The 12,010-nt window shown below is 69.3% G+C and overlaps 1 protein-coding gene across 4 annotated transcripts in view; it reads right to left on the bottom strand.

Moving 5' to 3' along the window:
• Positions 1 to 10,919, bottom strand: part of PPP2R5C (protein phosphatase 2 regulatory subunit B'gamma) — an 80,619-nt gene extending 69,700 nt beyond the window's left edge. For all 4 annotated transcript variants that reach the window (XM_055134011.1, XM_055134009.1, XM_055134013.1 and 1 more), the window contains exons 1-3: positions 10,792 to 10,919; positions 10,606 to 10,665; positions 1,063 to 1,228 (exon numbers count right to left, since the gene is read on the bottom strand). In XM_055134011.1, coding sequence (XP_054989986.1) covers positions 1,063 to 1,228; positions 10,606 to 10,665; positions 10,792 to 10,818 — 253 coding nt within the window. In that variant the 5' untranslated portion in view covers positions 10,819 to 10,919. The remainder of the gene's footprint in view (positions 1 to 1,062; positions 1,229 to 10,605; positions 10,666 to 10,791) is intronic.
• Between the last annotated feature and the right edge of the window lie 1,091 nt (positions 10,920 to 12,010).

The following is a 12,010-nucleotide window of genomic DNA, read 5'->3' on the forward strand; positions in this document are numbered from 1 at the left end:
GGGCGGCCGGGCTCGAACAGACCCGGGTCTCCCCAGGACGACCGCGGGTAAATAAAGACCCACAGAAAATAAAGATTCGGGTTTAGCAGCGAAGCTGAAGTGGAGAAGGAGCACGTGTCACCCCGCTCCGAAACGCCTCGGCGGAGAGCGGGTCACGGCCGCGTGGCTAAGGCTAAGGAGGACGAGCAACGACGGCTGAGAGAGAACGCGGGGAGGGGACGAGCCACCAGCCCGAGCCTGCGCGGGGACTAGCGGGGCCCGGCCTGCTCGTGGTCCGTCCACGCGCCCGGAGCACACGCCCACAGGCACGCGTGTGCGAGGCCCTGGGAAACACGCTCCAGTGCCAGCCCTGACGCCCGCGAACACGCAGAAAGCCCTCAATGCCGTCGCTGGCCCCTGGCCAGTTTTTCCAATTATTATTTTTAAAAAATTTGGGGGGGTGTTAATTTGCCACACCTGGCAGTGCTCAGGAGTTACTCCTGGCTCTGCACGCGTGAATACGGCGGGCTTGAGGAACCACCTGTGGTGCCAGGGATCGAGCGCGGGTTGGCCACGTGTTGGCAGGCACCTCGCGTGCTGTACTGCTCCGGCCCTTGTCTTGTTTTGCATTTATTTTTGGGCTTTGGCTTTTGGCCACACCCAGCCGTGCTGAGGAGTCACTCCCGGCGGCGTGAGGCCCGCACGCGGTACCGGGGCCAGATGTGGCTCAGACACAGGAAAGGCGGCCCTGCCGGCTCTCCACTCACCCCGCGGCCCCCGAGGGGGCTGCCCGCACTTCCAGGGGCTCCTGTGGGCCCTCACGTATTCCCCGTCAGGAAAACGTGCGCCCCAAAGAGGGGGGCCGGGAGGTCAGAGCAGAGCCCCGACCAAGTGCAAGGAAGGAGGAGGCCCGAGCTCAGGGTCCCCGTGTCCCCGCCGGGGCCCTGCGACAGGCCCGAGAGCCGTGACACGGGGTCACAGACCCCGCGGGAGCTCTGCATGTGGCCGTGCTGCGTCTCACGCCCCGCACGGGGGCACGGTGCCAGCGCGGCCAGCCGGCATGTCGGCCGCGCAGTCTGTTACCTTTCAGGGGCGGGAGTTTCTGCAGCTCCCGGCTGCTGCTGGCGTTGAACCTGGAGGAGCTGGAGCGCCGGTCCTTCTTCACCATGGGGGGCGCAGGGGCCGGCACCTTGATCTTACTGGCCGCCGCCGACTGGGAAGCAACCAGGCTGTCCTTCCTACTGGAAATCTGCCTCCGAACAAAACAAACAGCAGACACCTGTCAGCGCCACCTGCGGCTGCCCGCCCGGCCAGGCAGGAGCACTGCTCCCGAGGGCACCCCCACCCGGAAGCTGGCTGGCGGCGGGGGGATGCCCCGGATGTGGGCCCCGGGCTAGTGGGGGCAGCAGGAAACCCAGGGCTGTCACCGATCCAGAACCCCCTGGCCACCTGCCTGGGCGCAGGACTCGGGCAGAGAGGGCCGGTCGTGAGGACGCGCACACACAGGGGCGCCACCGAGCAGGGGCTCGGGGACACGCAGGCACAGCCGCCCACAGGAAGCCTGTCCCCTCCGGCCCTCTCCCTTCACGGGCACTTGCCCAGCTCGGTGCTCGGGCCGTGATGGTGCCGCCCAGCCCCACGGCCCGGCCCAGGCCTCTTCAAGCCCCGCAGCCACTTCCACCCGCCCCGGGTGAGACAGCCGGGATGCCACCGGCCTCCGTGAGACCACGACTGCGCAGGGAAGGCCGCAGCACGGACAGGGGACGCGAGGGGCAGGACAGACATGGGGAGCAGGGGTGGGGCCGCGCCGGGCAGGAAGGACGAGCACCGGAACTCGGGCAGCGTGTGGGCTCACTCCGGGGAGCCCACCCACTGTCCCATCAGGCCGCGCCCACCCCCAGCACTCGGGAGGAGTGAAGCCTCGTGCCCTGGGGTCTGGGCAGTTTCTCAGAGTAAGAACCACCACGGGTTTCACGAAAACCAGAAACATCTGCATCACAGGACACCAGGGAGGGGGGGGAGAAAAAGAGGGAGAGAGAGAGGAAGAGAAAGGGAGGGAGAGAGATGGAGGGAAGGAGAGAGATGGAGGGAGGGAGAGAGAAAAAGGGGGAGGGAGAGACAAAGGGAGAGAGGGAAAGGAGGGAGAGAGGGAGGGAGAGAGAAAAAGGGAGAGGGAGAGGGAGAAAGGGAGAGGAGGGAGAGAGGGAGAGAGAGAGAGGGAGAGAGAGAAGGAGGGAGAGGAAGTGGGAGAAAAAGAGAGAGGGGGAAGGAGAGAGAGAGGGAGAGGGAGAGTCACCGAACAGGAGGACCCACATGGAGCTGTGCGGTGGGGACCCCAGGGACGCGGCGGGCACGCCCTACTCCAGGGCAACACGCACGCGGTCAGTCAGCGACCAAGACCCCGCGTGGCTGCGGACAAGGCGAGCCGTGACGGCCGTGGACTCGACACCGGGCCAGGGAGACGGTCTCGCATCTGCAGGGACCTGACTGGACGCCCCTGCCCCTGCCTGGTACCCAGGAGCCGCCCACAGCCCACCTGACACGCCCCCGGCCTCGGAAAGGGAAAGGAAAGCCTCAAGGGGGTGGGGAGACGAAAACCCCGCACACAGCCAGGGACGGGCAAAGAACCGCGGGAGAGAGGAGAGAGGGTCCCTCGGGGTCCCGCGTGGCCCCTCCTCCCACTCCCAGCGACACCCCACAAACAGCAAACAGGCACCCGAACGCCGGCAACAGGGACAGGGCCACCCCAGACATCCCCAACGCCAGTGACAGACGCCCCCAACACCAGAGACAGATGCCCCCAACACCAGTGACAGACGCCCCCAACACCAGTGACAGACGCCCCCAACACGAGTAACAGATGTCCTGAACACCAGTTAGAGATCAGGTGACCCCAGATGTCCCGAACACCAGTGACAGAGACCAGGTGATCTCAGATGTCCCGAATGCCAGTGACAGGGACCAGGTGACCCCAGATGTCCCGAATGACAGTGACAGGGACTGGGGCGGCCCCAGATGTCCCGAATGACAGTGACAGGGACTGGGGCGGCCCCGGATGTCCCGCCAGCCCTGGAATGGCAGGCAGCGATGACCCAGTGAGACCCCTGAGGCCAGGGCCACGCAGTGACAGGGTCACCAGGCCACAGCCTGGACAGTCCCATAGGTGGGGAAGGTGCAGTGGAGGGAGTGCAGGGGGGAGGAGACACAGGAGGGGCTGCTCTGGGGGAGAATGTTCTGGATCTAGAGTGATGGCGTCACCCGCCTGGGGAAGATATGGAGTCGCGGTTTCTGCCCGTTCTCTGCCGCAGCTCAGGGGCCCTGCGGTGGGGGGCTGCACAGCCCCTGAGGGCATGACTTTCCACCGACGCCGGGGCCAAGGGCTGCAGGGACACAGCGGGGACACGGCTGGCTGGAGGCAGCCCGGAGCACCGGCCTGCCTGCGCGGGCACACAGGCCCAGAGGCCAGGCGAGCCCAGGGCTCACTCCTGAAATGGGCCCCAGGCCCGGGCTTGCTCCCAGCACCAGTGGCCCCAGGAGCAGCCTGAGCACCCAGGGTGGCCCCAGCCAAGGCCCGAGGGACCCGGCGCAGCCGCCCCCAGGTTTCAGAGCCACACGGCCCTGCGCAGGCGGCTGCAGCTCCCAGGAGCACCGAGGGCGCTGGGGTGACTGTCACTCTCCTCTCGCCCCGCCCCTCCCGAACTGCGCCCCTCTTCCCCTGGGGCCGAGCCTCTGGGGGAGGGGCAGGGAGCAGCCCCCTCAGCCGAGAGAGGCTCAGGACGCAGCCGCTGCCCGGCCACTCCAGGTCCTTCCTCTCGGGCCTCACCCCACCTGTGCACCCCTGCCCGGGCCACACACACCTGAAGGGTCAGACCCACACCCGCGCCCACCCGGGGACACCCACACTGACTAGGGACACCCGCACTGACCCGGGGACACCCACACTGACTAGGGACACCCGCACTGACCTGGGGACACCCGCACTGACCGGGGACACCCGCACTGACCAGGGACACCCGTGCCGACCTGGGGACACCCGCACTGACCGGGGACACCCGCACTGACCGGGGACACCCACACTCACCGGGGACACCCACACTGACCGGGGACACCCACACTGACCAGGGACACCCGCACTGACCTGGGGACACCCACAGTGGCCTCAGACAGCCACACCAAACCGGGAACAGCCACGGTGGCCTGGGGGGCACTATGCCGACCCGGGACACCCACGCTGGCCAACAAGTCACGTGGCCTCTGGTGGCTGTCAGCCCGAGCTGTGTGTGGGCGGCGGCCTGGGCACCTCTGGGAGACAAGTGTCACAAGTGTCAGGGCCACACACACGCCTCCCACAGGCTGAGCAGGTGGACGGGAAGCCCAGACCTGGGGCGCCTGAGGACGGGGCCACCAGGAGTGGGGGGGGGGACACGGCCAGGCAGAGGCACTCTCCACCTGGAGCCCACAAACCCTGGGGTCGATGCCCCCAGAGTCCCTGGTCGGCTTCAGAAGCAGCCCTGAGGGCGGCCCCCGGCGGTGGGGGATGGGCCGTGCCTGAGGCGGAGGGAAGACGCCCACCGCAGGGCCTCCCTCAGCCCCACCCTGGCGAGGAGAGCTGCGCCCGGGGTGGGGGGGGGCCTGGGGCAGGCGCCCACCTGACCCAGCACACCTGTGGGGCACCCAGGCTGGGGGGAGGGGGCAGCAGGCAGGAAACGCTCGAGGCAGGAGGGGGCGCGGGGCACTGAGGGGCCCCCCACTGCCCTCCAGGCCCCCGTCCCACCCCTCCCTGCACGCGCTCGGCACCCCCAAAGCTGAGCACACGTGCAGCCCACCCGCGACACAGAGAAGGTATTTGTGCTCCTGACCCCTCTCAGGCCAGCAGGGACCACGGCCGGGACTCGGCCCTGAGGAGGGGCTGTCCCGGCCACGGGAGAGGGCGCCCGAGGAAAGGCCCTCGCCCTCGGCGGCCAGTGGCCCTCCCTGTCCCTCCCGCCTGCGCGCCACGCTGTGCAGAGGGCTGGGCGCTCACCAAGGGGCAAGACGCCCACGGCACTGCGGGACGGCGGGACGGCCAGGGGCAGGGACGGGCGCTGTGTGACGGCAGGCTCTCCAGAGCCACCCGGGCCGCGGCGCAGGCACTGACGGGATGGAGCAGCAGCCCGAAGCTGACCAGCGCCTGGACACGTGAGCACCGGGGCCGAGGGCCCATGCCCCCAGGGCGCCTCAGCACTGGCCACCGCCGGCCCTTGGGGCAGGCCATCGTCGTGCCAGAAGGATGCCGTGGATGCTGAGCTGTTCCGGGGCTCGGCGCTGGCCCCCCCCAGTGGACAAGAGGCCACAGCAGCTGCTCGGGGGCGTGTGAGTCCCTCCCGCTGTGACCACTGGACTCCGGGCTGTTTCCCGAGTCTGGGAACATGACAGGGAGCTTCCCACCGGCCTGGCCAGGGCCCCCCATGTGGACCTGCGTTTCCCAGAGGGGGGGATGTGCGCCCCCGGTTATCATGATGTCATCACAGGGCGGGGGCCTGGCTGTCACTGCTGGGCATGGCGAGCGGCCAGGAAGGCTCAGGTGGACGCGTCTCAGCAGCAGCCCGGCACCAGGAGCCGCCCTCCAGTGCTCGCCGAACACAAGCTCTCCACAGAACCCCCAGGCACTGAAAAGCTTCCCGTGCATCCTGAGAAACGCTCTCCAAACAGACACGCGGCAGCAGCGCTGCACGCCTCGGAGTCTGGGTGGGAGGACACGGCGGGGGGGGCACGGTGCAGACGGGGTGACACGGGCCAGCCCAAAGATCTTTCGGTGTCACACGCATTCGTTAAGAGCCGACCTTCTGTCCTGGGCCTTTCACTGCTGACCTCTGGTGGCAGGACACAGCCCGGCTGGCCGACAGGGACCCCAGCCCCGCGGGAACAGCACAGCAGGACCCAGGCCCCGCCTGCCCCGGCAGCCCATGCTCCGGATCTGAAACCAGTGCCACTGACCGCCTGGCACTCGGGGTTCCCATGACGGCTGGGCAGGAAGCCAGCAGGCGCCTCTGCAGACTCTCTGTGCCTCCAGTGGGGCCCCGGCCCGCAGCTGACACAGCCTCCCCGTCCCGGGCCGGGGGACCCTGAGCGGCACAGGATACCCCGCCCCGGAGCAGAGACACAGATGCTGTCCGGGCAGCAAAGGGACAACCCCCGGGACAAGCAAGTCACCACTATCCAGGTCCCGAGACAAAACGGCGCCAGGGGCTGTGGGAGGAAGGGCCGAGAGGCAGCCCAGAGGCCGCAGGGGGTCCAGGTGACGGGGGGGGGGGGCGGGGGGCAGGTGGGTTTCCTCAGACCCTTTCTGGGCCCCGCAAGGCTGACCCTGTTCGCTGTCCGGGGCCCCAGGCAGTGACGCCAAGGCGGGGCCCGGGCCCTGGGCAGAGTGCAGGAGCATTGGCCGCAGTGACACTCAGGGCTGTGCCTTCCAGGCACGCCGGGCACAGACGCCGGCTGCCAGGCGTCAGGGGGGCCTCGAGACCGGGCGCAATGCGCCCCCCCAGCCACCTTCTGCAGACTGTTGGTTTGGGAGGCAGCAGCCGCTATTCACAACAAGGCTGGGGGGCGCCGCTTCCGCGCCTGACCTGGATTCGCAGACTTCCCGTTCCACCCCTTCGGGGCGGGCCCTCAGCCACCCGCCCAAAAAGGCTCAGACGTGAGGGGACCTGCTCCCGACAGCGGGGGTGTGGGCGCGCGCGGGCACGTGCCAGGACACACCAGGGCATCTCTGCTGGTCACAGCCAGGCGGCCGGGGAGGCAGGTGGAGAGGCACAGGACAGAGGGTCCCCAGCATGGCGCAGAGTGGGCAGGCCCGGCGAGAGGGGAGACCCCAGCACCCCGCGGCCTCCTGCCTGCAGCCCAGGCCGAGAACCTTCCTCCTGGCGCAGTGGGCAGAGAAAGGCTCTGCTTGGATGTGGCCCATGGAGCCTCCATCTGTCTCCCGACCCCCCGGAGGTCGGCAGACAGCCTGAGGCAGGGGGCGGCGGGGGGGGGGCAGCCGAGCTGAGAAGCCGCGGCCAGAGGCCACCTCGTACCTCCAAACAACAGTTTCCACGGCTGTTTCGGGGTTCCGAGTCTCACGCCGTAAGGCGGGCGAGGAAAAGGGCGGAGCTGTGCCGCGGCCCCCCCAGATGCGCCATGCCGGGCACCCCGAGACACACGCACAAGGCCCGCCCCGCCATCACGCTCGGGATGGAGGTATGGCTGGGCGGCTGACAGTCTCAGCTAATACCGTCACCAAAACATGGCCCTTCGCGGGGGTCAGGGATGGGCTCAATGACAAAACACACGCCTGGGACATGAGACCCTAAGATGGACCCTCAACACTACATGAAGCCCCTGAGCACCCCCCTCCCGTGTGACCCCACAACAATGAAGAAACTGATGCTAACAATGGTAATAGACACGAAGACACTGAGCTGGCGGGTGACAAAAGTGCAGAAGTGACGCTGACCCGTCCTGGCCAACCTGCTCCTTAGACTTCAGCTGTCACCTTTGGGCCACACCTGGCAATGCTCAGGGGCTACCTCTGGTGTTGCTTGCAGGACGCTGTGGGATGGGGCGGCTGCACCCTAGGGGTCCCCAGGCAAGGCAGACCATCCCCTGCGCCCCCGCTGTGCTACGGCTCCAGTCCTGACAACTCCGGTTTCAATCCCCACAGCCTGTTGGGCCTCAGCGAGCCCAGCTCCACCTCTGAGAAACGGAGCGGCAGGGACGGGGGCAAAGGGGGCGCAGGGGGAGAGAGTGGGAAGGAGCCGCCACTGGGGGGGAGATGTGAGGGCTGCGAGGAGCCCCACCCAGCCCTTACCAGGCGGGAACATGGCACTTCCTGACAGGCTGCCACTTTGGTCCCTAAGACTGAACTTTGGGGGGCTGGAGCGATAGCACAGCCAGGAGGGCGTTTGCCTTGCATGCGGCCAACCCGGGTTCGATTCCCAGCATCCCATAGGGTCCCCTGAGCACCGCCAGGGGTAATTCCTGAGTCCAGAGCCAGGACTAACCCCTGTGCATCTTGGGGTGTGACCCAAAATGCAAAAAAAAAAAAAAAAAAAAAACCACAACATTGAACTTTGGGCGCTAACAGATGAATTTAAAGCAACAAAAACCATTTTATGGTCTGGGCCTCCAATACCGACTGAAGGAAGCTCTGGGCGCCCTGCAGCTTCTGACCCTCCCTCGAGTGTGCCCGGTGACGCTCCCACCAACCTGGACGCTAAACTGAGAGCAGCTGGCCAAGGCGGCTCCCTCTGTCCCACAGAATCCTTGACTTCACGTTACCCGCAATCCCATCTGCGGCCTGACTCTCCGAGAGTGAGCTGGGAGACTGGGCACATGCCCTACTCTCCGGGACACGTGAACAAGCAAGTCCTGTTCAAACACTCTGGGGAGGCGAGAGGAGAGAGAAGCACGCAGCAGGGCGTTCCGTCAAGGGCCAGGCGGCGGGAGAGGCACCACTGGCGCTGACGCGGCCGAGCACGGCTGTCTGGCACGCAGGAGAAACTTGCTCCAGAAGACGGAGGACAGCTCGGCGGGGAGGGCTCCTGCCTTGCGTGCAGCCGACCCGGGTTCAAACGCTGGCACACCATATGGTCCCCGGTTCTGCCAGAGTGATCCACGAGCACAGAGCCAGGAGTCAGCCCCGAACATCACCGGGTATGGCCCAAGAGAACAAATCAAAAATAATTCTTTCCGGGAGTCTGCCTCTACTCGCCCCCACAGGAGGGGAAACCTAAAACTCCTCCAGCCGAGTGCAGACTGGGAGGGAGGTGCTGCGTGGACGGGCAGCACTGCGGCCTGCTGCCCACTGTCCAGACTGTGGCTTCCTGCTCCCAAGCCCAGATCGCCCGGAGGTCTCCTGCCCTCAACAGAAGGCGGTGCCCGTGCCTGTCCCTGGCCTCTGTCCACCCTGGGCACTGGGGCCCCTTCTCCCACGGGAAGGAGGTGTCTGTGGGTAGGGCGCCCCGGGTCCAGCTGTGTCTGATGGCCACCTCACTGCACATCGCAGGGGACCCCAACGCTGGACTGTCCCAAGAGACTGCAGGTGACAGGGTGTGCCAAGGGGACAAGCTCGTCGGAGCACGGGGTCACAGGGAGTGAGGCAGGACCACCCACGGGGAGTCAGGGGGAGGGGGCTGTGAAGATGAACGAGCGGGTGCCAGCCCTGGGGTATCAGGGCTTCCTCGGGTCGCCACAAGCTCTGGACAGAGGAGAGGCCCCCGAGGGGTCTCCGCATGGGCTCAGACGGGGGCTTGCTGGGTGTCTCGGGGTCGGCCAGGTGTCTGTGAGCAGAGAAAGGTGCAGTGGGTGGCCGAGCAGTTCTCGGGGAAGACCTACGGGCGACACACAGAGCAGGTTCCCTGACGGGGTGCCCCTCACTGCGGGGGGAGCAAGAGGCCAGTGAGGTGGAGCGTGTGCCGGGCCCCACCTTGACCCTTTCAGGGCCCCCCTGGCCCCCCAGGGCTCCTGTCACCCCCCCAGTCAACCCCTGCCAGGGCTCCCGTCATCCCCCCAGTCTCTGCCAGGGCTCCCATCCCCCAACCCCTGCCAGGGCTCCAGTCACCCCCCCAGTCTCTGCCAGGGTTCCCCTCGTCCCCCCAGTCCCTGCCAGGGCTCCCCTCGTCCCCCTAGTCCCTGCCAGGGCTCCCCTCGTCCCCCCATCCCTGCCAGGGCTCCTGTCACCCCAGTCCCTGCCAGGGCTCTCGTCCCCCCAGTCCCTGCCAGGGCTCCCCTTGGCCGGCGACGGGTCCCGGGGCTGCTGCTCTCGAGCCCGCAGGACGAGGCAGATTTGCCGGAATGAGGCGTGTGAAGAGGAGGCTGAGGCGGCACAGGTAAGGCAGAGCTGGCGTGGGGGGCAGAGGCAGCTGTCACCCCCAGCCACCTCGCCAGCTCGCCAGCAGGCTCCTCCGAGACAGGAGCAGGCCCTGCCGACCCCGCTCGGGAGAGCCAGACAGGAAGTCAGCAATTTCTCGGTGACCGACGATCACCGGGTGTCTTGGCCCGCGGGGCCCAAGGGGCTGGGGACAGTCAACCTGCGCGCTCTGGGCAACAACAGCCCCGCAAGGCAGGGGCGGGCAGGGCCTCGGTGGGACCCCAGAGACCCCGACGCCCCGGCCGGACAGCGGAGTCCCGGTACACACTCCGTCCCCCAGCTGTCCACAGCTGTCCCCGGCCCGGAGCCTCAAGTCCAGGGGTGACGTTACTGCCGAGCACAGTCCGGGGGGAGGCACAGGCTGCCCATCTGCTCCCCCCAGCGCTGCCAGGAGCGACGCCCGCCCGAGCAGAGCCCCGCGCAGCCCGGCTCACGCGCCCAGCCGCCAACGCAGCGGGCGAGGGGCGAGGGGCGGGGGCGGGGGCGGCGGCCGCGGGGCGCCCACCCCGCACCCCACCCCGGCCGGGCCGGGCGCGGCCAGCACCGCGGACAAAGCCCGGCCGGCCGGCGGGGAGGGGGGGGGTCCCAGTCCCGGCCCGGGGTCCCGGGTCGGGCGCACGGCCGGGCGCTCGCTGGTTCCCACGGCCGCACACCAACGACCCGAGGGCCGGCAGGGCGGGGGGCGCTGCGAGGGGCCCCGCGGGAGACCCCGGCCCCGGGAGGCGGCGGAAAGTCACCTCGGGCTCGATGTCCACTCCGTCCTTCCCGGCTCGGCCGCTCTTCACTTTCGGCGGTTCCTGGGGACCAAGCAGCGCGGGTTAGGCTCGGGCGCGGGTCGGGGCGCTGCCCCCCGACCGCGGGCCTCTGCACCGGGGCTGGCGACTGGGGGGCGACGCCCCGACCCCCGCCCGGCCCGCACTCACTTTCTCCTTCTTGTTTTTATTCGGCATGGCTGGTGCGGGCCGCCGCCCCCGCCGCCTGCCCCCCGCGGCCGCAGCGCCCTCGCCCCGGCCGTCGCGCCCCCGCAGCCGCCGCCGCCGCCGCCGCCCGGGGCCCGAGTCGCCCGCTCGCTCGCGCGTCCCCCGTTCCAGGCTCCCAGAGGCTGCGGCAGCCGCGGCGGCGGCGGCGGCGGCGGCGGCGGCGGCGGCGGCGGCACCGGCGGCGGCGGCGGCGTCTCTCCGCCCCTCCCCCGGCCCGCCCCGGCCCGCCCCTCCCCCAGCCCGCCGCCCCGCCCCGCCCCGCCGCCCCCGGCCGCCCGCCCCGCCCCCGCCCCGCCCCCGCCGGCCGAGGCGCGCCGCCATTGGCCGAGGCGCCGTCACGTGCCCTAACGCTCTTCCGCATCCCGGCCCCGCCCGCGCTGCGCTCCGGCTCGCGGCTTCCTCCGGGCGTGAGGCGGCGGCGGCCGGAAGCGCCGGCTCCGAGCGCGGTGGTCAGGCGGGCGGCGCCGAGCGCGGCGGCCACAGCAGCGTGGGGAAGGCACGTTCCCACGCGACGGCCACAACTTCCGCGCCGGCGGGGCGGGGCGCGGCCCGGCAGCAGCCCCCGGCCCCAGGGCCGCCCCCGCAGCCGAGCCGCGCGACCAGCGGTTTCCCGGGCCCCGCGGCCCCGCCCCTCGAGCCCCGCCCCCGAGGGTCCGCCCCGCCCCTCCTCCAGACATCACGCCCACCGCTTCGGCCACGCCCACCGCCCGAGCTCCCGCGGGGGGGGGACCGAGTGGATCGTGGGGACTGCGGGAGGCTCCGCGTGAGGAGCGGCCGTCGCGCTGTCCCCGCCGCTCACGGGTCCGGGGACACGAGTTTTCCGAGGGAAGGGGGCCACCTGCGGGGCAGCTGCGGAGAGCGTGGGAGGTTCAGCGTCCGTTATTCTGTCCCAGTCTGCGAGGGCAAGGCTGGGACCCAGGCCGGGGGGTCGCGGGGGGACCGACGGCCCTGCCACCGCGTGCACGTGCTCCCTGCACGCCTGCAGCTCCAACGGGGCCTCAGCTCCGGGCCGAGGAAACGGCTTTGATTGGTCTGCTAAGTGGGTTCACAGTTTCTCCGAGAAGCGGGGTGGGCGGGCACGGGCCTGGCTACCTGAATAACGTTCAGTGACGTTTCATTTCAAATCCAGCCGGGTCAGAGAGGACAGCCCGGAGCTCGGAGG

Source organism: Sorex araneus, chromosome 3 (assembly GCF_027595985.1).
Source record: "Sorex araneus isolate mSorAra2 chromosome 3, mSorAra2.pri, whole genome shotgun sequence".
Taxonomy (NCBI): Eukaryota; Metazoa; Chordata; class Mammalia; order Eulipotyphla; family Soricidae; genus Sorex; species Sorex araneus.